A 27,641-nucleotide genomic window follows, 5' to 3' on the forward strand; every position below is an offset into this window, starting at 1 on the left:
AATCTTTTTCAAAAACAATTCTGAGCATAAACTCTCAGGGAGAAGCTTTATTGGGGGAAGAAAAGGGAATAAAAGGCGCTCGTCTGGAGAGGCTCAAGCGATCTGCAAGGAAAAGAAAAAGAGCAGGTGTTTTCCTGGGTTCTTAAGGGGCCTAGGGCATCAGTTGTGGACATAGCATGTTTTTAAAAATTAAAGGCTGGCCATGGTGGTGCACACCTTTAATCCCAGCACTCAGGAGGCAGAGACAGGTAGATCTCTGTGAGTTTGAGACTAGCCTGGTCTACATATTTTCAGGATAGCCAGAGCTACACAGTGAGACCCTATCCAAAATTAATTAATTAATTAATTAAAATTAAAAAGTAAAAAAAAAAAAACAGGAGGAAACAAAAATAAAGGAGCCAGGTATATAGTACATTTCAAACTCCAGTACTTGGGAGGCAGAGGCAAGTGGATCTTTGACTAGGAGACTAGCCTGGTGTGCTTAGTGGGACCCCATCTTTAAAAAAAAGAAGAAAAATCTCCTTATGTTTGTAAGAAGGTTTTGCCATGTATGCTTACAGATGCACGACAAGTTTGTCCCTTGGAACATTAATCCTGTAGCTTGTGGGTTATCCCCTTGTGGTAAGGGGATATCAAAAGGTATATTCCTCACCCTATTAATGAGGTAGGATTAATGGGTGGGTCATGGGCCTTACAAACTGAAGGAACGGGGGTCTGTCTTAGTCCCTGTGAGTATCTCTCGGGAATACTTCAGTTGTCATTATTGTTGTTTGTTAGTTTCTGAGGTAGAGTCTCACTGTGTAGCAGCCCTGGCTAGCCCGGAACTCTCTGTGTGTAGACCGTGCTGGCCTTGAACTCACAGAGCTCTTCCACAGACTTTCCTACCACATGAAGAGCAAATGCACCTTAACATTCATCTGTCAGCGCAGTCTGAGGGCATGGGAAAACGGGTCCTGGGATGCTTGGCCTGGTCTTTCCCAAAGCCATCTTCCTTCTTCAGTTCTGCAGTTTTCCCAAAGTGCCTGGAAGACCGGAGAAACATGGCCGTTGTGGATGTCAACACCGTGTTCAAGGTGAGGTGGAATTTCTCCTGTCAGCTATCTTCTGGTTCCTGAAATGGAATTGTAGCCACATTGTCATGGTAACCATGAAAGGTTTGAGCTTCACCAGCTTAATTCTTTCTCCAGTATATGTGAACTGTAAGGGACTGTCTGGGTTTGTTTTTCTTTTCTTTTCTTTTCTTTTCTTTTCTTTTCTTTCTTTCTTCCTTTTTCTTTCATAATTTTTTATTTTATTTTATGTGCATTCGTATGTGGGTATCAGATCCCCCAGAACTGGAGTTATAGACAGTTGTGAGCTGCTATGTGGGCGCTGGGAATCGAACCTGGAGCCTTTGGAAGAACAACCAGCGCTCTTAACCACTGAGCCATCTCTCCAGCCCTTTTTTTTTTTTTTTTAAATTCAAGTACTTCCAGGCCATATAAGGAACCCCAGTACTTATCTGTTCACGAATTTATTTTCCTATTCCTCGGTTTCCTCATCTGAAAGTGGAGGAAGTAATAGAATTTCCTTTAGATTAGTTTTGACTAAATTGATGCATGTAACATGTTGAGGGCCAGCTTCTTTCAACGTATCAGGGTCTGAAGAGGAGGGGTAGAGTTGGCCGAACACATAAATAGTTCAGACAGGTTCTCTTACTTTATTTTTGGTGGGGTTCAGGAGTCACCCCATAAGCCACACAAACACTGATCTCAGTCAGACAGGGATGGTTTATTGAATGCACACCCTAAGACTGACCGATCAGGGCCATTGCTCAGAATTCAGGGGCTGAGGCTGCAACCTCAAACACTTTTCTGTGTCCATTTATAAAGGCTAAAGCTGCAAAAACCATAATGAACTCATACACAGGTGCTGGAAGGGCTGCCCAGTGGTCAGCCCTGACTCAAACCAATTTATGCTTAACGGTTCACAATGACCTTTAATTTGATGGGTCCAAAGTGAAGCCTGTAGTTGAAGAATTTATTAAAATTAACAAACCTCATAATCTACAGAACTAACAGGATAGGTGGTCAGCATGGCCCTGCTCTGAGTCAAGTTACTTTTCTGTGTCAGTGACTAGCAGGCGTGTTACAGCAGCAGCATGAAACAGCTGGGGGGTGTGAAACAAAATGGCTGCAGCTATGCTGAGGGGGCAGGCCTCAAAAGGTTTTCTTCTGAGCTTATATCCCCAACAAAATCTTTCAGGAAATGCATAGGCTACAATGTGGCTACATTCTGTTTTTCTTCAAGTGAATAATTACAAAGAGTACAAGGAAAAGGCCAGCATGTTCCCCAATACTTTTATATGGTTAAACATTTTAGTATTACCGGTGAAAACCAATTGATCCCTAGGACCCACATGCATTCCTGTCTAAGCAGCTTGTTACAGATTAACAAAGGGTAAGCAGGCAAGAGAGCCTCAGCCAGTGCTCTTAAGGCAGGCCGCACTTTCATGGTTACACAGAAAGGCTCCATCATTTTTATTATTTATCTTTGGATCGATCATTTTATTATGTGTCTCAGAAAGTAATCTTACATAAAAATCTTAATCATAAATCTAAACTTTTATATAAAAGTCATTCCACTTTAATTCTTTTCAAGCCCTCAGGGTGTATACCTACTCATTAAATTTGTTATGAAAGCATAGAATCAGAAAGCCGAGGGCATAAACGGCTATAAGAAGTTAATCATGCCCTTAATCAGGACCCAGCTTTACCAAGAAAGTCTCACCAGCTAGTTATTACCAGGCTGCCATCGTTGCTGTTCCCTGACCTCAAGGAGTCCCTCGCTCAGCTTTCAAAAATGAACCTTTCTGAACTTTAAATTCTTGCCCAAGATTTTCTGAATCAAAGCCACTAACAAAAACATCTTAACCTAACTTTACTAACAATATACATCTCCAAATTCTTTCCAGGGGTTATGGTAGATGTATCTACCTCCCTCTGAGGTCTTTTCTAAGGGAGGTGGTTGAGTCTTTAATCTGCTCCAGCAGCAATGCTTGGGAAAGATGAAGCACTATTATCGTAAGTGCCAGTGACAGTGGGCGGGGAGGGGCTGGAAGCCCCTCAGAGTTTTCATACAACCCATAGGTTTTGAGGGCCACTCAATAACAGCATGAGGCACACCCAGCATGGTTATGCCAGCCAGTGGGCCATCCTCTCTGAGTTCTAAAGTTGCTTGCTCTTTTTCTCACTGTAAATCCAAGGCCACTCCATGCCACCTTGTAAGTTCCAAGCTCACTACATGAGCCCTGTCTCAAAAAACAACAACAACAACAACAAGATTCCACAAAAGAAAAGTGTTGGTAGATACTTGCAAATAAAGAAAACTGCTGTTGCTTTTAAATTCACAGGTCTTTACATTTTATTTTGCTCAATCATTTAATTGTGCAGAGTCTTATTACATCTGCAGCTTGCTATGTAGATTACTCTGGCCTTGAAGCCATAGCGATCTGCCTGCTTCTGCCTCAGCAAAGGCTGAGATTAAAGCCTGGCTGTTTATTAGGTTATGAGTCGTAACTGAGGCTAGCTTTGAACTCGGATTAGAGCCAAAGATGGACGTGAACTCAGGATCTTTCTGTTCTCACCTCGTTTATTGGTTGCACATCCTTTGATCACCCCTCCTCCGAGAACAGACGTATAATCTTCTTTTTCATGATTCCCATCAGAAACCCTGTCCTTTTTTTTTTTCTGTTCTGCTCAATAACTTTCCACCTAGAAAACCAAGTGCTTTAAAAAAAAAAAAAAGATGTATTTTTATTATTTTAAAGTATGTGTGTGTGTGTGTGAGTCTGTATGTGGGTACACACGTGTGAGAGAGGGTGCCTGGATTGACCAGAGGAGTTCTGTCTCTCTGGAGCTGGAGTTACATGTGATTGTGAGGCACCTGACATGATTGCTGGGAAGAGAGACACCAAAACTGTTGACCTGTGGTGCCTACACCGCAATGGTGTTCCGCTTTGGAAGGAAGGAGATAGCCTCGGCAGGCATTGCTGGCGTTGTCTTGAGTGGTCCTCATCCCTGCTTGCAGAGGTCTGCTAGTAGCCAGTGCAGAGGGGACAGATGCCAAAGGGGGCAGGGACTCAGCTGTTCCCCTTACTTCAGTTCTCTTAAGGACACAGTGCTGTTTGATTTCCTAAATGCCTTCTGTGTCTCTTCTGCCCGGGAGTATGCCCATGGCTATTTTGTGTTTCTTCTCCCCTGGAGTATGCCCATGGCTATTTTGTGTCTCTTCTCCCCAGGTATGCCCATGGCTACTTTGTGTCTCCCTATTACTATTTTAATCATAACCCAAATGCTTCCACTTGAGCGTGTCAAGTTCGGAACAGGTGGCCTCTGCAACGAATGGCTCCATCCTTCCGGGCAGCTGATGTAATTATACCGAGACAATTACATTCCCTAGCTCTGGGCCTCTCGAAGGGCCCCAGTGCAGTGCTGGATGCCTCTTACCCTCAAATGCAGTACCCCTTTGTGGGGGTGGGTGTTGAGTTTGTTCTCTTTTTTTCCTCCTTGAGATAGGGTGTCATTGTGTAGCCTGGGCATCCTGGTTAGTGTTTATGCCAATTTGGCACAAACTAGACTGATCCGAAAGGAGGGAACCTCAGTTGAGGAAATGCCTCCATAAGATTAGAATGTAGACAGGCCAGCAGGGCATTCTTTTAATGATCAATGGCAAAGGGCCCAGCCCTTTGCGGGTGGGGCCATCCCTGGGGCTGGTGGTCCTGGGTTCTATAAGATAGCAGGCTGAGCAAGCCACGGGAAGCAAGCCAGTAAGCATCGGCCCTCAGTGGGGTCTGTATCACAGCTCCTGCCCTGGCTTCCCCCAGTGATGGACAGGTACCTGGAAGCCATCAGGAATACACACCTTCCCCTCAGAATGCTTTGGCTTTGATGTTTCATCACAGTCATATGTAACACGGCTATTTTCGAACGGTAACCAAGTCTCTTAACTCCCTGCCAGCCCTCCTCCCCATTTCCAGCCCATCCCCTTCCGCTGTTTCTCCAGCCGTTCCTCCTCAGTTCCGAACAGTGCTCTTCGACCGTCTCTCCTCCCGGTTTCCCCAGTACTAGCAGCTCCAAACTGTAACAACCGTTCCAGCCTCTCTGCTCAGCTCAGTCTCCTAACATTTTCTCCACTAACTCTTCTCTTCTCACTCTGCCAGCCCCATTCCTTTTTTCTATGCCTCAGATGGATTTTTTTTTATAACCTACCCTGTCCCCAGAAATCTGAGAGTCAACCAAGCCTGAAGGTCATAAGGTCAAGCAGTTTTAACAACTAAGAGTTCTTTTTTTTTAATTGTATTTACTTAGAAGCATTCAGAATGTCAACAAAAACAGCTGCATTTTTTTTCTTTTGCAATTACAGAGTGGTATTCAGTTAACAGAACAATTATCTTCATAGAAGCTGCATTAGACACAACTGAAGATGAAAAATAAAAAAACCCAAAAATAAAACCAAAATTAAAAAACAAAACCCAAACTCCTGTCCCCATACATAACTAATTTGTGCTGTGCACCAACAAGAACCTGCTTTAATTTCCATGCCAGTTTCCACCCCCAGACTGTACCAGGCAAGGTTAGTGGCTATGGAAGACACCACCAGGACAGGGCTAGCTAAAGACACACTCGGTAGTGTGTTACCTAAACATGAAAAGACACCGTGCAGCTTACAAACAAATCTGACACAGCCTTGCATTTCAATTATTTTCTTTAAAAGACGTGAGTTGTGTACAGGGGGTTGAATGCTTTATAGATAAGAAAAAAACTGTGCTAGAACCAACTTTTCTTCCTCATCTTCCTCCTCTTCCTCATCCTCTCCATCCTCCTCATCTTCCTCTTCTTTTTCCTGCTCTCCTCAGCCTTGACCACCCCCCTTTTGCTGCACCAGGTTCTCCTTCAGCAATGTCCTTCTCATACTTCTCCTTCAACGTGGCGGCCTTCTTCTGGCTAGACTGGAGTGATTCTTTGGTTGAATTTCCAAGATGGAGAGAAGCAGCTCTCCTCAAACTTATGAATTTATTCCCAAAGAAGGCAAATTGGGAGAGAGAAATTTGCCAAGGACAAAGTCTACATTTGTGTCATCCTGGTGGGAGCCTAGAGACAGGCTTAATTCTCCCAGCCATGATGTGAGACAGCATGTAGACCGTGTGGCCAACAAAGGACGCTTGGCTATGCCCTTTCCTCTGGGATTTTTGTTGCGAGTACCTACTCAGCCACATCTCATCTATGTTACTGACTCTGCGGCCTCCTAGAAGTCAAGCTGGGACAGGCCAAGGTGTCAGGCATACAGTAAAAAACAACAAAAAACAAACCCCCAAAAAACCTCACCTCATCAGACTGGACACTCAAGGGCTCAGGTTTCTCAGGGGCCCAAGGCTGCTGCTTTGAAATGCTCAGTTTCCCTGCTTTGGAAAGGGATATATATGCCTTGTGCTGGCACCCCTAAAAAAGGAGTTTTAACATTTCCCTGAAGTAACCCTCTTCCCTGTTGTGTGTGTTACCTACCGCTTTCATTTCAGGAGTTAGTGGTGTTCAGGGATGTGGCTATTGAGTTCGGTAAGGAGGAGTGGGAGTGCCTGGGCCCTGAGCAGAGGTCGCTATACAGAGACGTGATGCTGGAGAACTACAGCCACTTTGTGTCCCTGGGTAAGTCTGTCCCTCTGTACCTCATAGTTGAGAAAATGGTTTCCGTAAGGGCTACAGCTGAAGACCTGTGGGAGCTAAGTCCACCACATGCAGCCTGGAACTATTGAGCCTTCTCTCCATCCCTACAGCCGTTGCCCCACAGCGGCTGCCCCACAGCTGCACAGCCGATAAACAGCTGCCTTTGAAGTCCTTTGCTACGCTTCAACACATACTCTCTCAAGCAGAAACTTTCCTGCTTCTTTTAATTTTCATCAAGCAACAATTATTTACTAAGGTGCTTGCTAAATGGTGGCTCCCTCATTCATTCATTCATTCATTTAAAATGGCGGTCATTCTGAGGATCCTCGATTTGCTTTAGGTTCAGTTAGCTCTGTAATGAATGCCTTTTGCTATTGTGCCTTGTCTCTCTCTATTTACGTTCTCTTTCTTCGAGTAGGACTTGCCATTTCTAAGCCATCAGTAATTTCACTACTGGAGCAAGGCAAAGAACCATGGAGAGTGGAGCAAGCCGGGTGGTATCCAGGTGAGGAGCGATGCTTGCACATGTGACAAAACTCCGATGCTTATTAAAGATGAGAAAACCCACATCAGTTTGTTTGTTTCTGATCTTTCGTGTCTTCTAGCGCTAATGGACTTACTTTCTTTCAGATTTGCTGTCTGTAAATGAGGCTAAGAATTTGTCTCTAAAGCATGGCATCTTTGGGAAGGAATCATTAAAATGGAAAGTAACAGAAAGAGTTGGGAGTTCCTGCCTCGAGGAATCTCGTTTTGGAGATGATTGGAAATGCAGGGGGCTCCTTGAAACAAAACTGGAATCTCCAGATGAATATTTACAGGGAGTGGCAGCCCCGTCGGAAAAGGCGTCAACCGAATTCATTCAGCCTGCACCCATCGCTCTGAGTGAAATGACTCACTCTGAAAGGAAGCAGTCTGAGCAGGAAGCAGGTGAAACCATTACTCAGCAAGTACGAATTCCCACCAGCGACAAACTTAATGAAATGTACGAGAACGCCTTTATCTATTACACAGATGAGATGAAGCGTCAGCAGGCTTTTGCTGGGGACAGATGTGATGAACTAAAGGGATGTAGCAGAGGATTTGCCTATGACTTCCAGCTCGCCCCGTATCAGATCAATAAGAAGCCCTACCAGTGTGAAATCTGTGGTAAGATCTTTGAGAAGCATGCTTACCTTGTTCAGCACAACCGCTTTCACACGGGGGAGAAGCCGTGCGAATGTAAGGAGTGTGGGAAAGCCTTCACCAACTGCTCCCTGCTGGTCCAGCACCAGAGAGTGCACACAGACGAGAAGCCCTACGAGTGCAAGCATTGTGGGAAGGCCTTCCTCTACTTCTCCACGTTTTTTCAGCATCAGAGAACCCACACCAACGAGAAGCCGTATGAGTGCCACAAATGTCAGAAGGCCTTTAACAAGAGCGCCAACCTCACCAGACATCAAAGGATCCACAGCGGCGAGAAACCCTACGAGTGTAACTTGTGCGGAAAGACTTTCACTTGGGCTTCCAACCTGAACGACCACCAAAAGATTCACACCGGTGAAAAGCCTTATGAGTGTAACTACTGCGAAAAGGCCTTTCTCTGTCACTCGGCCTTCATGAAGCACTACAGAACTCACACGAACGAGAAGCCCTATGAGTGCCAGGAGTGTATGAAGGCCTTCAGGCAGAAAGCCCATCTCATCCAACACCAGAGGGTTCACACTGGCGAGAAACCGTACGAATGTAAGGAGTGTGGGAAGGCCTTCGCGTGTCCGTCGTACTTTAACAGACATCAGAGAATTCACACCGGAGAGAGGCCTTATGAATGTAAAGAGTGTGGGAAGGCTTTTATTGATTGTAAAACCCTTATTCTGCACCAGAGGATCCACACTGGCGAGAAGCCCTTCCAGTGCCAGCAGTGCAGCAAGGCCTTTAGGCAGAGGTCCCACCTCACGCAGCATCAGAGAATCCACACCGGCGAGAAGCCCTACGAGTGCAAGGAGTGCGGACAGGCCTTCACTCGGCTCTTACAGGTGAAGAAGCACCAGAGAGTGCACACAGTGGGGGAGATCCTGTGTATTTGAACACTGCCCTCTATTTATTGAAAAGCCCCGTTGAGCATCCGCACCAACATACAGAAGATAAACATTGATAAATCAGAAATATGGGAAACGCCTGTGTGTGTCCCCCAGCTAAGCAGACTGCTGGGGAGAGCCTTCTGGAAGTGAGGCATGTGGAACGCCTCTCATACCGTGCTCATACACTGTGTAACTTATACTGTGTTCAGAGTGGGAAACCCTCATCACTCTCCGCCGTTCATCATGGAACAAGAGTCTGTCAGAAGCATCTGATGACTGGACTCTTTTTTTTCTTTATAACCTACTTTATATTGAGTATTAACTCACATAGGAAAAATAAAAATTAAATTATGAATAGGAATCCTAATTCCTCACCAGTCAGTGGGTTCTATTTAAGGATAGCTATAAAAAGTACCACACAGAGAACAATGGTATGCGTGTTGTTAGCGTAGAAGCCTCACGTGCATCGTTTGCTGACTGTAGTTTACTAAGCTGACCTCAGCCCTGCCTCCGATTGCTGCCTTGTTACCTGGTAGTTCGGTTATTTTGAGGATGGGATGAGTCAGTAAGCGGGGCCTTTCGTGTAGCCTCCACACAGAAGCCACAATCAGGAAGGGTTTGGAATCATCCTCTTTATGACGCTCTCTGTTACTATTTTTGGAACATTCATATCCATTTTATTAATGACATCTGTCAGTGCTTGTCCCATGCCAAAGCTTTCAAAAGGAGTCCCGGAGTGACAGTGATTGAAACAGAACCTGAGCAGATTTCCACTTTGACATCATTTGAATCAGAAAGTCGACCCTAACCAGGCCACATGGACTCACTGCTCAAAGCGTCCACCACAGCAGAGGCACCGTGACTTCCTACTCATACTCAGAACAGTCGGATCTGCACAGGACAGGAACTGGAACAAACCTGTAATCTACCACCATCACCATGTGACTGTTGGGTCACATGCAAACGCAGTCTGAAAATACAGCTTTGCTTCAGTGTGGAAGAATGGCGGCTGTACGCACTAAAACCAACGAGGTTCATTTGAGTAGATGCTATCAAATATCCCCCACCCCCAAACAAGCAATAAATCTTAGAATTGACAGCAGAAATACATGTTATGTACAATAAGTGTTAATGAATTTAAAGAAGTTCCTAAAAACCATCAATAAAGTGGATTTTAAAGCCTTTTCCAAACCATAGACTAGATTTCCCAGGCCTTAAGGACACATTTGAAAGACACAAACACAGCTGTCAGTGTTCATGGGAAGTAGGACATTCTTAGAAATATGTTTGTTCAGTTGGCTTTGGTGGGTTTTCAAGACAGGGTCTCTTAAACGTGTGGCAGTCCTCCTGCTTCAACCCATTGAGTGCTGGGATTAGAAGTGGGTGCCACCACACTGGCTTGAACTCAGAGATTTGAGCCTGCTCGGCTGGTTCTGTCCTGAGCTTTAACCCCAGCCCTCTTTATTCTGAGACAGGGTCTTGCTGAATTGCCTAGGCAGGCCCTGAACTCATGATCCCCTTACATTAGCCTTTCAAATAGCTGGGACTATCGAGCTCCGTCGCCAGGTACAGCTAGAAAGTTTTACTGCTATAAAATAGTGTATTCATTATTATATCGGATAAATTTGAAGTGCTCGGCGTAAATTCTGTGGGAATGTATATGAATTTTTTTTGATTGGCTCGTAAACCTATAGGAAATTCGAATAAAGCCTGGCTCCTCTTCAAGAAAATAGAAAAATGTGTTGCGTTACCATATGTGAAGCATGTGGTAGTGTTTATTTGAGATCGGGCCTTCTGTGGCCCAGGTTAGCCTCAATCTCATATCGTTAGCTTCCCAAGTGCCGGTGTATCAGATACCAAGGAAATTTGAAACAGATTGTCAACAACGCATTTGCCAATCCATCCTTTTTACTGAGAAAAAAGGTCACAGACCACCAGAGTACATTGGTGCATGTAATCCCAACCCAGGGAAGGCACAGGAAAATTAGAACTGTTCAAGCCCAAACTGGGCCACGTGAGACCCTGCTGTATGCCAGAATACTCAAGAAGGTGTATAAAAAGCAGCCAGATTTCAAAAGCAGGCGGCAAGCAAAGGCAGAACATGGACTCTGCCGGTGGGAAATTGTGCGGTAGAACGGCCGACATGAATTGTACCAGTAACTCCAGTAACTATTTGGGTGGGCTATTGCCATAGTTGAAAACGAGTCTTTCCTTATTTAAATGGAGTACTAGGTTGGCGTGGGACATACCTGGAATCGTGTCCCTGGCGAGGCGAAGATAAGAGTGCTATTGCTTCAGATTAGCCCGGGGTCCATAGAGCAGCCCCATCTCAAAAATGGAGAAAGACAGACAGACAATGCTATGGAAAGATTGAAACTGAGGGATGGGGCGAAGAACCCATGCTGTTGAGAGATTAACCAAAAGAATCGCCTGAAACCAGGAAAGGGAATAACAATTAAAATGTAAATAAGAAATACCCAATTTAATAAAGATGGAGGGAAAGAAAAAAAGAATCATCTGAATTCAAGAAGAAATAACAAAAAATGGCTTACCAAAAAATTAGGGAAAAAAACCATGATGTCCACTGACTCATTAAAAGGATCGGGATATTTTCATTTGTATATTACCAATAGCACAAATGAAAAGCAAAAGTTAATCAAAACTACCAAGAGAAAAGCCGGCTTGGATTTTAACATGCCTGTCATGCAAAATCAGGACAGAACATGTGGACGAAAACGATTGAAAGGTCCAACACGCACATGGCCTCTCCCAAATTTACAAAATAGTCTTTTATATAAGAAATTATTTTCTGTGTCTTGAACTTCAAGTCTGAATAAGTGTCAGTCAGTTCAAATTTTATATAATGCTTTCTTACTTGGGCCCAGAGATGTCATTCCAGATATTTGGAAATATAATTTTAAATAACCTCAAAACAACCATTAGTTAAACAAAACTTAATGGAGCTGAGGTGGGGAGTGATAATTTATGGAATGCAGTTGTGTGTAGCCGGCAGGGTTTCCAGGAAACAAGCGGGTGAGGAGAAGCAAACGTAACACGTTAGGAAGTTAGTGGGAAGCAAAAAGTGATACAAGTTTTTAAAATGATCAACACATTCTGGGATAATCTTTAGCTATGAAGGAATTACTGACGTCGGTAGTGATGTCTCTCACATCTTTAGTTCTAGCCTTTAGGAGACAGAATTTAGATGCTCTCTGAGTTCTAGGCCAGCCTGGTCTACATAGCAAGACACTGTTCTGGGGGAAGAAAAAGAAAAGTGGGGGCCGTGGGGATCCTAGGGCCTAGTTCCTAAGGCCTGCATTCCAGCGCTAGGGGTGTAGGCCTTGGGCAGCCTTGTCTACCTAGCGAGACTCCTTCTCAACACGGAAACAATCTACACATTAGTGAAGAATGAGTCCCTTCGTGCTTCTGAGTGTAGAAAGTGGACTACGTTAGAAAATAAAGACTAACAGCTTCATTCACAGTCCTTGTCTTTGTAGTGGGGTTTTGGCCTTAACCACAGTTGGTTGAATCAGTCCCTTTCTGAGGTGTATAGAGGCCCCTTTCTCCCCTGGAGTAGAGAGTGAGGTGATGACCTTTGTACATATTAGCTCCCATATGCAGATAAATATTAGAGGTCCCTCCCTGGGTTGGATTCGCTACTTTCCAGTATATGAACACTTACAAAAGGCCAATGTTGCTAGCATTTGGTTCTTTCTCCTGTGTCATATAGCGCCCCTATCCAATACCTTTGCTGACACCTTTTTGTTCCTTAAAGCTTTGATCTCACTACTTCGTTTAAGTGAAAAGTATTATGACAGTTTTAGTTTGCATTTTTCCTGCTGTATGTAACTTGCATCTAATGCCATATTTTCCTATTCTCAAATATTACATCTTCTGTGGAACGTCTCAATACCATTTTCTGTTGAATGACTGTTTTCCTGATGGCTGTGTAAGACTTACAATCCTCTAGACTATGGTTTTATCAGTTTTCTTTCTTTATGCCTGGTTTGAATTTGTAAACTTTGCAATTCACAGTTGGAAGGCATCTGTCTTGGTGTTAATGCCTGTAAATCATTTCTTTCCATTCCAATATATTTTCCAAAACCCCACGCTTTCCTCTCATGGTTTATGATTTAAAATGTAAATGCAGGACTCCGGGCAGCTTGGGCTGTGTCGAGTTAGGCAGGGGACACTGTGTTACTCTTCATTGACGGTGACTTGGTGGTCTGAACACTTGATCCTGTCATTAAGCACAAACTCACAAGCTGGGTTCCTGTGTTTTTTGGACGTATCCCCTCCCCTTTAAAATCCGTTTTCCTTTTGAGATAAGTCCTGCTATTTAGCCAAGGCTAGCCTTCACCTCCCGATCCTCCTGTCAGTCTCCCATGTGTTGGAATTACAGGTGTAACCCACCACACCCAGTTGAACCTCCATCTGTCTGATTTATTGCCTCCTTTCCTCTCCCTCTGCTCCCTGCTCTTCTCCCCATCCCCCACTCCTCTTTTTAAGACTTAATTTTATCTGGACATGGTGCGCACACCTTTAATCTCAGAGCTCAGGATGCAGAGGCCGGTGGATCTCTGTGAGTCTAAGGGGAGCTTGGTCTACACAGAGTTCCAGGCCAGCCAGGCCCTTGTAGCGAGAGTCTGCAGTCTCATGTGTGTGGTCTGTGCCTATGAGGGTAGAGGCCTTCAAAGACTTAGGTGGCACCAGAGGCATCAGCTTGCCTGGCGCTGGAGTTTAGATGGTTGTCGGGCAGGCACGGGGGTGTTAGGAACCGGGAACTGGACTGCGGTCCTCTGCAAAGCATGCTCTTAAGCACTGAGCCGTCCCTTCAGCCCCCTCTTTTCTTTTAAAACTCACTCTGCGGCTTGTTTTGCGTTTTACATGTATGAGTATTTTGCTTGCATGCATTGCCTAGTGCCCAAAGAAACAAGAGGAAGGCATTGTATCTCTGGGATTGGAGTGACAAATTGTGAGCCACCATATTGGTGCCGAGAGTTGAACCTGGGTCCTCTGGAAGAGCAGTCAGTTCTTTAAGTATTGAGCTGTCTCTCCAGATGCCTCAAATATTAAATGCCATAATATCTTCAGTAATAATAATAATAATAATAATAATAATAATAATATCAGTGTTAGAAACCTATCAGAAGACAAACTATCCAGTAACCCAGTGTGGTGTCTAATACCTATAGTTCTAGCAGAAGGGAGAGACTGAACCACAGGAATCACAAGTTCCAAGCCAGCCCGGGCTGTCGTTCAAATAAACAGAACCCACCATTGTTGGGCTTCAGGGGTTCCCACAAACCAAAACTTGGAAAAAAAATAGGCATTAGAATGAAAGAAAGAAATTATAACTCATTAAGAATCTGTGCACACATGCTGTTAGACTGAAGAAACGGACCAAAGGAAAACTCTTCCTCACGTACGAACTCTCGTAGGGTTTTATTGCTGTGAAGAGACACCATGACCAGGGCAACTTTTATAAAGGAAATCATTTCATGGGGGCGGGCTTTCAGAGGTTCAGTCCGTTGTCATCATGCGGGAAAGGTGGAGGCATGCAGGCAGCCGTGGTGTACCTTGAGCATGGCCTCAAAGCCCTGCCTTCACAGCGATACACTTCCTTGAATAAGGACACACACAATATCGCTACTCCGTGTGGCCAAGCGTTCAAATACATGAATCTACAGTAGCCACACCTATTCAAACCACCACAAGAACATAAGAATACCGCGGAAACCAATCAATTATTCTTTCAGAGACACCCACACCTATGATTTCAGGTGCTGTCATTCTGAGCCACTCTCCTAACCCTCATGCTGAAGCCTATATTAAACCCCAAGCCTGCTTCATTAAAAGAAACCCACACCTTCAAATTCTACCACCACAGAAACAAAGGCAGGTGGGTCCCTGAGTTCGAGGCCAGCCTGGTCTATACAGATTGCTGGCTAGCAAGGGCTGCATAGAGTTGGTCTCAACTAAATATTTAAAAAAGAAAGAGGGGTTGGGGATTTAGCTCAGTGGTAGAGCGCTTGCCTAGCAAGCGCAAGGCCCTGGGTTCGGTCCCCAGCTCTGAAAAATAAATAAATAAATAAGAGAGAAAGAAAGAAAGAAAAGAAAAGAAAAAAGAAAAGAAAAACTGGTAAAAACTGACTCAGGTAGAGGGTGAGGTGTGATGGTGTGTGCACTTAATGCCCACATTCGGGAAGTTTGCTGGAGGAGCAATTCAAGTCCAAGGTCAGCCTGGTGGTCACAGAGAAATCCAGGGTCAAGGCCCTGGGTTCGGTCCTCAGCTCCGAAAAATAGAAATTAAAAAAAAAAAAAAAAGGAAAGAAAAGAAAGAAATCCAGGGTCATTTAGGGAGACCACGGCTTAAAAAACAAACAATAGATGTCCAAACTAGTGTAAGGGACGTGGTTCAGCAAGTGCTCCATGCTGGACCTCAAAGCATCAGGGAGTCAGTTTGTCCAACGCCAGAGTTACTGCTCTAAGCCTAAAGACTTGGCCATTTCGGCCCAACCCTGGAACCTGGAGTCAAACTGTCCCCCTCAGTCCAGGCCCGCACAAGATGCCACTGAAACCTCCCTCCTCCCCGCGGTTCCCTTGCGCGCATGCGCACTGCTGCAGAGTCGCACACAAGCCCTCCCACCCCTTGCCCCAGTCCTTGAGCTGGGGTCCTGGCTCTGGAAGCCCAGAACCCAGTCAAATCTAGTGGCGCTCAGTCTCTGGTTTGAGATCTGATGTCCCAGCGCCTTCAGTATCACCACCCATAGCACTTTGGTGCCACGGCGGCAGCGCTGAGAGGCCCGGGTCACCGCTGCTGCCGGGCCAGCGCACTCGCAATCCACCCTTCGGGGTCCGTCACGGGGGTGGTCCCGGTGCTTCTGCGTCCTACGCTCTTCTCCGGGGACCTTTTCTGAGGATCCCTGGGACTCGGGTGGCGGTTCGTGGGTGCGGTTTACGTGCTACACCTAAACCCCGGCCTGGTTGAGGACCGAGAAGGCGGGGGCCGCGATTTGCATCTTGGAGATACCCAGTGCAGAACCTCAGATTCCCCGCAGACCTGAGGAGCTGAAAGCCGGGGACACATCTGACCTAGAGGCCGGGCAGCCCCCAGAGTGGTAACCCGGGGAAGCAGGGTGGCCGAAGCAGCAAACTCGGGCACGATGACCGTGGGCTGCTGCAGTCTGTCTCGCTTGCGGGGATACATACCAGTGGGGTCAGCCGGGACCCCTGACGCGTGGAATGGGGTTCTGATCAAGTTCAGAAAAGCATAGGGGTGAAGCCAGAGAGCGTGGTGGCACACACCTGTCCTCTCAGGATTTGGAGGTGGAGGCAGGAGGAGAAGGCGCTCTGCTGCCTAACATTAGGTTGCAAGAGACCCCTCCGAAAGAAAAACAAACAAGGCCTGGAGTGTCTTCAATTCACTTTGCCTCTTCAGAAGAGGCAGCCACGACTTCTGTTTATAAGCGAGTTATGTGTGAGTTTCTAGTGCTTCTGTGTTGCTGTGAAATATGCTTAGGGGTTGGGGGGGGGGTTGAGTTTTTGTTTTTTGGTTTTTTTTGGGGGGGGGGTTGAACATGAGTTTGTTTAATTAACTTCTCTTTGAAAGCCGTCTGTGAACATGTTTCATTCAGCTGGGGGTGGTATGGCTGCCGCTCCACGAGGATCAGGCATTCTAGGCCAGCCTGGGCTACACTGAGACCCGGTCATGGCTTTGGGTCTGAGAATTTCCCTTCATTTTCAGCGGCAGAGACCTCGTTTAGCGTGCAGTGCCTGTGGTTCTGTGGTTATGTAGCACCCACGTGCTACACACTTAGTTGCCCCGTTTTTCTTAGGGTTCTCTAACACAGAAATACCTCTGCTAAAGGCTGATGTGTGATTTGTTAAGGACTAACATGCTATCTAAATGTTTGATTTGGTGCAGGAGGGACCACTGAGGCACTTCCTCAGGTCACCTGCACCTGGAGTAACAGATGGTTGTAAGGACCACGTGGGTACTGACTATTGAACTCAGATTACTCTGAAACAGCAACCAGTGCCCCTAACCACCGAGCCATCTGACTACCCACCCTACCCAAGTCTTTTGTAACCGGTCTTCTAGGTGATCCTGGTGCGTACTGAGGTCTCACTGCCACATTTTGCAGCTGAGTTCCCTGTCGTCTTGAGGAGGATGTATTTCTTTTTTTTTTTTTTTAAATAGATAATTCTTTTTTTTTTTTTAAGATTTATTCATTTATTATATATAAGTACACTGTTGCTGTTTTCAGATACACCAGAAGAGGGCATCAGATCTCTTTACAGATGGTCGTGAGCCACCATGTGGTTGCTGGGAATTGAACTCAGGACCTCTGGAAGAGTAGTTGGGTGCTCTTAACCGCTGAGCCATCTCTCCAGCCCTTTTTTTTTTTTTTTTTTTTTTGGTTGTTTTTTTTCGGAGCTGGGGACCGAACCCAGGGCCTTGCACTTCCTAGGTAAGCGCTCTACCACTGAGCTAAATCCCCAGCCCCAGAGGATGTATTTCTGTATAAGTCTTTTCTCACCACTCACAGCTTGTGTGTTGGAAGCCAGGTTGTGCATAAGAAGGGAGAAATGGGATGACACATTGACTTTTAATTTTGGAAGCTCTGAGACAGTTCTGATCTCATGGCTGAACCCTCTTCCTCCAGCTCTAGCCTCTGTGAACGGCTTCTCCAGGTCATGATCCTTGATGAAGGACAAGCCAGTTCTTGCAAATCCAGAATCATGGCTCATGTAAGTTCATTTCTCTGTACTTGATATTCTGACCTAAAAGATAGATAGATAGATAGATAGATAGATAGATAGATAGATAGATAGATAGATAGATAGATCTCACTGTTGATTTATTTGTGTTTCACATGTGTGCATGCACATAGGGGCTTATGCGTGCTGTGGCACACATGTGATGGTCCCAACTTTTGCACATTAGTTTCCTTCTCCTTTGTGTGACCTGAGGTTTGAACCTGAATCCTCAGCTTCCCTTGTGGGTCCTAGCGATCGATCGAGCTCAGGCATGGATTGATTTGCATTACTCAATTTTGAGGGGGTGGGAGGTGCCACAAGTGTCCGTGGAGGTCAAAGGATAACCAATTCTCCTTCCACCGTGTGTGTCTCTGAGGTGGAACTCGGGTTACCTGGCTTAGCAGCAAACACCTTTACCCTTACGGCTGCCCCGCCATTTTTATTCTGTCAGGTTGCACAAATACTCTGCTACTTTGAAACTTCCTAACAGAACCTGGTCCTACAGATACACCCGTCTCTTCTGTTCCACTGAGCGATGGAGCCTCCTCTGTACTCTTCTCTCCACCTTCATCCAAGGGCACGCTAGTCGAATCAGTCCCTAACATGGGCCTATTTAGTGTGAACCCCTGAAGATCAGAAATTTCCTCCTTAAAGCAACACTGCCCCCATAGAAATTATAGTGTGTGCAGTAACTACATATATAAATAAATTTTTCAGTTGCTGACATAGTAAAAGTCATATGATATACAAGGCACATATATGGTCTTACTTATTTTATTTATTATTATTAATTGTGGTAGTGGTGGTGGTGGTGGTGTGTGTGTGTGCGCGTGCGCGCATACATGTATGTTCAAGACAGAATTTCTCTGTGAGGCCCTGCTGTCCTGGAACACACTCTGTAGACCAGGCTGGCCTCAAACTCAGAGCCCTGCCTGCCTCTGCCTCCCGAGTGCAGAGATTAATGGTGTGTACCACCGCTCAGCATCTTTTATTATTTTAATATATTTATTTAATTTTATTGTATGTGAGTGTGCGTGGGTGTGTATATGCACATCACATGCATGCGGGAGCTTTCAATGTCAAAAGAGGATGTGAGATCTCTTGGAACCAGAGGCACAGGTTGTTCTGAGCCACCATGTGTGCTCTGAGAACCAAACCTGGATCCTCTTCAGAAGCAGCAAGAGCTCCTGACCTCTGAACTGTCTCTCCAGCCCCTTTAAAACACTTTCTCAAAATGTTATTACTTATTTATGCGTCTGAGTGCATGTACGCACACATGCGTTCTGAGTGTTCAGTACAGGTTCTGGGAACTCTGGTCTTCTGCAAGAGCAGAAGATGATGACTGATAAAATGAAAATAATTTGGATGTGTGTTAAGGGTGTGCCAGGCGGATTTAAAACACAAAAGATTATCTGTGAAGAAATTAGATATGAAACAGACAAAACTATTATCACCAGCCAAGTAAGCTTTTCCTTGTTGAAAGGGAAGGGAAATATGAGAAAGAAATGGCAAACTGAAGTAGAGAGGAAATGACATCGGTGACTCTATTTGACCAGTGAGCCATCTCTCTAGTCCCCAGTGGCCATGATAGTCTCATATATTTGAAAACGTGGTCCCGAGTTATTGGAACTACATGAGAAGAATTAGGGGGTGTGGCCATGTTGGAGGAAGCTTGTCACCAGGAGTGTGCTTTATGGCTTCAAAGGCCCATGGCAGGTGCAGCTTCTCCCTCTTCTTCTGCCTTCTCTGTATGTGTGTCTGTCTGTTTCTGCCTGCTGCCTGTGAGTCAGACTGTGAAGCCCTCAGCTACTGCTCTAGAGTCACGCCTGGCTGCTTCCCGCCATGATGGTAATAGACTAACCTTCTAAAACTGTAAGGAAGGCCCAATTCAGTGCTGTTTCAGGACTTAGCTTGGTCATGGTGTCTCTTCACAGCAATAGAACAGTGTGACTTAGACACACATGCACACGCACACACACACCCTGACACACACACACACACCCTGACACACACACTCACATGCACACACACAGACACACACACTCACATGCACACACACACACACACACACAACCCTTATACACAATACATTTTACCCCATTTTTTTTTTTTTTTGGTTCTATTTTTCGGAGCTGGGGACCGAACCCAGGGCCTTGCGCTTCCTAGGTAAGCGCTCTACCACTGAGCTAAATCCCCAGCCCCCATTTTACCCCATTTTTTACGCTGGTACGCTGGCTTGTCATTGCAGAGTATGGTGATGTTCCGAGATGTGACTGTGGACTTTTCTCAGGAAGAGTGGGAGTGCCTGAGTTCCTACGACAGGGATCTGTACAAAGATGTGATGCTGGAGAACTATAGCCACCTAGTGTCACTGGGTAAGCTCATCTGCATCAAACCACGTTCCCGGGGCTGACGTTCTAACTGCCAAGACCCTCTCCTTATGGTTTAGAACAGGCACTCTGTGTGGTCCCACGTAACAAATTCATAGATATAATTTAGCTTTTACAGAATAACTTTTATAAATGTAACTTATATTATATATTATGTATTATAAAACATAAGTTTTATAAAATAAAACTTTTATTAAAAATACCTTTTGGGGCTGGGGATTTAGCTCAGTGGTAGAGCGCTTACCTAGGAAGCGCAAGGCCCTGGGTTCGGTCCCCAGCTCCGAAAAAAAAGAACCAAAAAAAAAAAAATACCTTTTAAAAGGATGGGGTTGTAAACAAAAATAGAACCTTTCCCTACAAGAATCCTAGTTTTAATGTTTTTCCACCCTGGTAGTCATCTCTGTTTTGAAGACTTGACTACATAGAGTCTTTCTTTTGGTTCTGGAGCAATACCCCCGAGGTTAAGAGCACTGGCTGCGGGGTTGGGGATTTAGCTCAGTGGTAGAGTGCTTACCTAGGAAGGGCAAGGCCCTGGGTTTAAAAAAAAAAAAAAAAAAGCACTGGCTGCTTTTGCAGAAGACTTAGGTTTGGTTCCCGGCATCCACATGGCAGTTCACCAACACTGCAACTCCAGTACCAGGGGATCCAACGCCCTCTTCTGGCCTCTGAGAACTGCATGCACATAATGCATATGCAGGCAAAGCATTTAAATAAAAGTTAAAAAAAATCTAAAACAGCTGGGCACGGTGGCACATACCTTTAATCCCGGCATTCAGGAGGCTGAGGCAGGCAGGTCTCTGAGTTCAAGTCCATCCTGGTGTACAGAGTGAGTTCTAGGATAGCCAAGGTTACTCAGAGAAACCCTGTCTTGAAAATAATAATAATAATAATAATAATAATAATAATAATAATAACAACAGCCTCCCTACAAGGTATCATGTACCTCATATTGCATTCACTACGTAGCCATGACACCAAACCCCTGATCCTTCCTTTATCTCCGAGGTGCTGGGGTCACAGCCATGTACCTTCCCACCTGGCAAATAGATCATTCTTTAAATATATTCTGTTCTTTTTTTTCAAGCAGGATGTTCCATTTCTAAGCCAGATGTGATCAGCCTGTTGGAACAAGGGAAGGAGCCCTGGATGATTGTGAGGGCTGAGAAGAGAAGGTGGAGCCAAGGTAAGTGCTCGGCTGGCACAGGCAGCAGTGTGTTGTACGCCCACCTCGGCCAGCAAGGAAGACGCAACACGGTTGGATTCTTCTCAACAGCCTTTATTGCAGGACACCTTCATTCTTGATACAGGGAGGCTGTGGCGGCAGCAGCCAGCCCTAAGTGTTACAGCTCCAAGTGTTACAGCTTCAAATGTTACCGCTCCAAGCGGCAAAGACGTTCGCCTTATATACACAACAGTATGCTAATATTCTTTCAGGGATTGGTGGGGCACGAGTCACCCCACTGTCATCCCAGCTACTTGTCCTCCAGAGATTGGCGCGGCATGAACTGCCATTAGCATAGTACCGCCCCAGCCAGACTGACGTAAGGTGCAAAACCCCACGCATGCACAGTACTGTTGTTCACCACAGGAGGGCGCCAGATTCACCTCATTTTCATACAGCTGCCCTGACAGGGGACAAGCCTGCGCATGCGCGGTAAGTTATTCACATTCCGATGGGGCTGGTTGTCGGTGCCACTGCTCTATATCCTTTAGTGGAGGACCCGCCCCTAAGACGTCGGTGGGGAAGAGAAGTGAAACTTGACAAGAAAACTTCCCTCCCATCAGCCTTGTAGTCACCAGTGCCTCCAGTGTAAAGGTCACGTCCGATTCTTCCCCCAGCCCTAAGCTCTCAGAAATAAGGCTCGGACTCAAATATATTACAGATACCTCAGCCATCTAGCTAGGCTGTTCTCTGACTGGATCACAACTAGAGATAACCCATTTGTTTTAACGTGCCACGCGGCAGGTCACCTGTGCTCAGGTACTACATGTCTCTCCTCACATCTTCCTGGGCAGATTTCAGGTGCCTCTAAGAATTCTATCTTAGAATTCTTTCCGGTGGCTGGAGAGATGGCTCAGTGGTTAAGAGCACTGACTGCTCTTCCAGAGGTCCTGAGTTCAATTCCCAACAACCACATGGTGGCTCACAACCATCTGTAATGAGGTCTGATGCCTTCTGAAGATACACTCATATATATAAAATAAATAAGTTCTTTTAAAAGAAAAAAAAAGAATTCTTTCTGCCTCCTGGATGTTCCACTTCCTATTTCCGGCCTAAGCCACAGGCCGTCGGCCTTTTAATGGACAGGCGAGGTATCCAGTACAAGGTACAAGATGCTCTCTGTACATTCCAGAGCACTCATCTCAAGTTCCTTAGGAGGGCATCGCCTTAACCATGAATAGCTTCAGTTGCCTGCAGGAATGCAGTCATTGTCATAGTCAAACTTGGGCGCAAATAAGCCAACTCCTTGTAGCAGTGCCTGTTTATCTGCAGAAGAGTCTCGAGTTTGAGACTGATCCAAATTGTTAAAAAAAAAAAAAAAAAGACTGGGTCTTATCCTGTAACCCTGGTTGAAATGGAACTCACTATGTAGACTATGCTGACCCCGAACTCACAGATCCACCTGCATCCGTCTCCTGAGTGCCGGGATTCAAAGCGTGTGCCACTACATCTCACCCTTTTTATTTTCAATTGTGTGTCTGTGTGCATCTGTGTGTCTCTGTGTGTGCACACAGGTGTGTATTGTGGTATGCATCTGTGTGTGCACGCGTGTGTGAGTGTGTTGTGTGTGCGTGTGTGGTATGTATCTGTGTGTGCGTGTGTGTGTGTGTGTGTGTGCGTGTGCATGTGCATGTGTATGTGTGTTTGGCTTTGTTTCCTTTTCAGTGCACTAGGGAAACTGATCCTCATTGTTGCATGTATCGTGGGTTGTTCCTCTGGGTGCTGTGTTGTGTTTCTACGGGGTCATTTACTTAGCTATTCTTCTCCTGAAGGAGACTTCTTTCCAGTTTGGGCATGTTACAAGGAATGTTACTATATGGTATAAATTCTTTTTTTTAAATATCTTTTTTCTTTTTAAAAATTATCGGGCTGGGGGTGTGGCTCAGTGTAGAGAGCTTGCCTGCTATGCATGAAGCCCTGGATTTGATTCCCTGTGCCACATAAAACCAGGCATGGTGCTGCGTACCTGTAACCCTATACTAAGGAGACAGAGGCAGGAAGATCCGAAAGTGTGAGGTCACCTTTGGTAACATGCTGGGCTCAAGGCAGGCCTGGCCAACAGGAATGAAACCCTGCTGAGCTCAAGGCAGGCCTGGCCAACAGGAATGAAACCCTGCTGAGCTCAAGGCAGGCCTGGCCAACAGGAATGAAACCCTGTCTCAGAATAAATCACAGTAAACAACAACCTAAGACTGTATCAAATGCTTTAAAAGATGTCTCTGTGTTTGTGTGCATTTACTAGGCTGTTTTGCCTGCATGTTTCCCTATGCACCATGTGTGTAATTTGTGCCTGCAGAGGCCAGAAGATGGTGCTAGGTCCCTCAGGATTGGAAATACAGACAGTTGTGTGCCACATGGGTACTGGGAACAGAACACGGGTCCTCTGCAAGAGCAGCAGGCTCTCTTAGCCACTGACCCTACTCTCTGGTCCCTAATTTAGTAGTTTAGAGGAGGCAGTATAGAGTGCCCACTATAAGGAGCAAAGGGGATAATAATGTGGATATAATAAACACAGGGAATAGTATTCATGGGGAAATGGTCTTCATTCATTCTTCCTTAAAAACGAGTCATTCATTAGCTATTCAGTGAGACTGTATAAAGAGAAAAATTATAACAAATCATATCTCAATAAAGCTTTAAAAGGGAAAAAAAGGCCATTCGATTGTTTTAAGTGGCGAGGCTTGAGAACCAACTCAGCATGTAGAAGTGCTAAGTGGACTTGCAGAGGAATTGAGTTCAGTCCCAGAGTTCTGAGTCAGAACCGGAATGGTGGCTCACAACTGCGTACGGCCCCAGTTCCTAAGGGATCCGGCCTCGGTGGTCTCCTGCACAAACGTGTTGCAAGCAAACGCATATGAAATACATAGGACTTAAAAATGAATTTAGAGCGGAGATTCTCACATTTTGATCACACCTAGATTATTGAGTCGGACCATTTTCGTTATCCTTCCTAAGCCTTTTTAAAAATCACATGATTATTTTGGGGGCTTTTAAGTCCTTTCAGCTGTTTGTTTTGTCTTCTTTTCCTGGTCTCGCGCGAAGTCTTGTGATGAATCTCAGGCTGGCCTGTACCTGAAGCTTTTACCTCAGCCGCTCGAGTGCTGACGTCACAACCTGCTAGAGGCTTGTTTTGGTTACTTCTATTTCTTTATTTCATCCCGATTAGGGCGACGGACTCATGCCTTTATCTTCTTTTGCTTTCAGATCTGGAATCCAGATACAGAAGTAAAGTGTTATTTCCAGAAAAGAACACTTACGGAATTAATTTACCTCGGTGGGAGATAATGGAGAGAATTAGGAGGCGTGGCCTCGAGGACTCCCTTTTTGGGAAAGATCTTGAATATAAAATATTTGAAGAACAAGAGAACTCTCGTAGGGTATATTTCAGTCACGTGAAAAAAAACACCCCGGGAAAGAGACCTCCGTCCAGAAAACGCACCTCTGTCGGCCTCTGTCAGAAAAGTGCTAACGGAGAAAAGCCCTACGAGTGCGGGGAGTGTGGGAAGGCGTTCAGAGTGCGCCAACAGCTCACCTTCCACCAGAGGATCCACACGGGCGAGAAGCCCTACGAATGCAAGGAGTGCGGCAAAGCCTTCCGCCAGTGCGCGCACCTCAGTCGTCATCAGAGGATCCACGCCTCCGACAAACTCTACGAGTGTAAGAAGTGCGCCAAGATCTTCCCGTGCAGCCTGGACCTTCGAGGGCACCAGAGGTCTCACGTGGGCGAGAAGCCCTACGACTGTAAGGAGTGCGGGAAGGCCTTCCGAGTCCGAGGACAGCTCAGCCTCCACCAGAGGATCCACACCGGCGAGAAGCCCTACGGGTGCACCGAGTGCGGGAAGAGCTTCCGGCAGGTGGCGCACCTCACTCGGCATCAGAGGCTCAACGGCGGCGGCTCGCGCCACGAGTGCAAGGAGTGCGGCCAGGCTTTCCTGTGCAGCACGGGCCTCCGGCTGCATCACAAGCTGCACACCGGGGAGAAACCCTACGACTGCAAGGAGTGTGGGAAGGCGTTTCGGGTGCGGCAGCAGCTCACCCTGCACGAGAGGATCCACACCGGCGAGAAGCCCTTCGACTGCAAGGAGTGCGGCAAGAGCTTCAGCCGCGGCTACCACCTCACCCTTCACCAGCGCATCCACACCGGGGAGAAGCCTTACGAGTGTCAGGAGTGCCGCAAGTTCTTCCGCCGGTACTCGGAGCTCATTTCCCACCAAGGCATCCACGTTGGGGAGAAACCCTATGACTGTAAGGAGTGCGGAAAGGCTTTCAGGCTCTTCTCCCAGCTGACTCAGCACCAGAGCATCCATTTTGGGGAGAAACCCTATAAATGTCTGCAATGTGAGAAGACTTTCAGACTCCTCTCACAGCTCACGCAACACCAGAGCATCCACACGGGCGAGAAGCCCTACGACTGTAAGGAGTGCGGGAAGGCCTTTCGGCTCCACTCGTCCCTTATTCAGCACCAGAGAATCCACTCTGGCGAGAAACCATACAAGTGCACCGAGTGTAAGAAGTCCTTCCGTCAACACTCACACCTCACCTACCATCAGCGAATTCATAAGAATTCTTAAGGATCCTTCCACGAACCCTTGCATTGCAAATTAAGGAGCGTTAGAAAATTAGAAAATCAAAGAAGGAAAAAAGGTTTTAGTCCTTTTTTGCTCTGTGTTCACGAGTAACAGCATAAGAGGTTTCAGTCAAAGGAAAAAAGGTTAAACTTTTGGAAATCCTTTCGTAAACGTATAAAAAATATTCTGTACTGTATGCCTACCTAAGGGGATAGTCAGGGTACCAACTCATTTTGAAAATTAATAAATAAAAAGAAGTGTCGTTTAGCGTGCATTACCTGCATAAGCTCTCAGAGCTACTGAAAGTGGTTGAGGTACAGTTCTTTTTTTTTTTTTAAAGATTTATTTATTATATATAAGTACACTGTCAGCAGTCAGTGCTCTAAACCCCTGAGCCATCTCTCCAGCCCGAGGTACAGTTTTCGATTAGAGAGTTTCATCAGAATCACGCAGAGTCATATGGAATTAGGAGGTTGTATCAGGAAACCCATTTTGTAACGCACAATAGAGCAGGGATTCTCAACCTGTGGGTCGTGACCCCTTTGAGGTTAGACCCACTCTTTCACAGAGGTCACCTAAGACCATCGAAACACAGATTTGCATTACGATTCATAACAGTAGCAAAATTACCGTTATGAAGTAGCGACAAGTAATTTTATGGTGAGGGTCAGCACAACAGGAGGAGCTGTGTTAAAGGGACTCGGCATTAGGGAGGTTGAGAAGCACGGCTTTAGAATTTAGCCATTGGGCGATAGACTGGCTTGTACTTGCTAGTAAATCGGTCGGGCTGGCAGCATCTGGACGCACTGATCCATCTCGCCACCAATGTAGCACAGGAAAGCATTCCGTGCCTTGCACTGGGACAGTGTGACATTGACACCTAACTAGACGCAACCAACCTCTAAACCAATGAGACAACCACCAACAATTTAAAAAAAAAAAAAATTAGCTTGGGCTGGAGAGATGGCTCAGCGGTTAAGAGCACTGACTGCTCTTCCAGAGGTCATGAGTTCAATTCCCAGCAACCACATGGTGACTCACAACCATCTGTAATGGGATCTGATGACCTCTTCTGAGGTCTGTCTGAAGACAGCTACAGTGTACTTATATATAATAAATGAATAAATCTTTTAAAAAAATGAGCTTAAAAAAAAAAGTATAATCTAGGCCAGATCTTCACAATCCTTCTCGTGTGTTCTTTAAGCCTTTTGCATATTGAAGATGGAAGTGAAATCTGTTTATACACTTTTTTTCTTTTTTTTTTTTTTTTTTCCCGGAGCTGGGGACCGAACCCAGGGCCTTGCGCTTCCTAGGCAAGCGCTCTACCACTGAGCTAAATCCCCAACCCCTGTTTATACACTTTTTTAAAAAAATACTTTCTTAAAAGTAATAAAGACTTTTTTATGGGCAGTGATGTCAAATGTGGATTATTTCACTGTGACCACCCACATGGGCTGTTTCTCTGCACCACATCACAACACCACTGGTCTTTCTACTCTAAGTGTAAAATAGAACCAAATGCAAGCGTCTCCATTCCTGACTAGTACACTGTATACTGGGGTCTTTGAGGTATGATAATCCAAAACTTCTCAAATAAAATCTGAAACTTGATAGTATTTGAGGTAATCCCCCAAGAAACGTTCTCTTTTGTTTTGTTTTCTTCTCTTGGAGGTGGGCCCTCACTGCCTGTCTCAGACTCACTGACTTCTGCCTCTGCCTCCTGACTGCTGAGATTCTAGGCAAGCACCTCCAAACTGGGCTGCTGGGTGATGCGTTTTTAAAATGGTACTGTAGTTAAGTGAGAATATTAATGCTGCGTGTAGAGAGAATCTCTCACGAGCATCACTGTTGTTGAAAATATGTATCCCAAATGAGGTTTCTACCCCACCCTTCACCAGTCACCAGAGAAACAAGGCACAACCTTTGTATCTCTAATAAGC

The 27,641-nt window shown here is 45.6% G+C and overlaps 1 protein-coding gene across 4 annotated transcripts in view; it reads left to right on the forward strand.

The window, feature by feature from the left end:
• Positions 1 to 27,111, forward strand: part of Zfp84 (zinc finger protein 84) — a 29,276-nt gene extending 2,165 nt beyond the window's left edge. The window contains exons 2-6 of one of the 4 annotated variants that reach the window (XM_039111585.2): positions 1,001 to 1,073; positions 6,557 to 6,683; positions 7,120 to 7,206; positions 7,332 to 8,740; positions 24,592 to 27,111. In XM_039111585.2, the coding sequence (XP_038967513.1) occupies positions 1,041 to 1,073; positions 6,557 to 6,683; positions 7,120 to 7,206; positions 7,332 to 8,740; positions 24,592 to 25,704 (2,769 nt within the window). In that variant the 5' untranslated portion in view covers positions 1,001 to 1,040 and the 3' untranslated portion in view covers positions 25,705 to 27,111. Of the gene's footprint in view, positions 1 to 1,000; positions 1,074 to 6,556; positions 6,684 to 7,119; positions 7,207 to 7,331; positions 16,239 to 17,427; positions 17,513 to 19,769; positions 19,897 to 20,995; positions 21,095 to 24,337 lie in introns of those variants that run through there. The other 3 variants (XM_006228698.4, XM_039111584.2, NM_001107500.3) reach the window with 3 other exon arrangements.
• Positions 27,112 to 27,641: the final 530 nt, after the last annotated feature.

Source organism: Rattus norvegicus, chromosome 1 (genome assembly GCF_036323735.1).
Source record: "Rattus norvegicus strain BN/NHsdMcwi chromosome 1, GRCr8, whole genome shotgun sequence".
Taxonomy (NCBI): domain Eukaryota; kingdom Metazoa; phylum Chordata; class Mammalia; order Rodentia; family Muridae; genus Rattus; species Rattus norvegicus.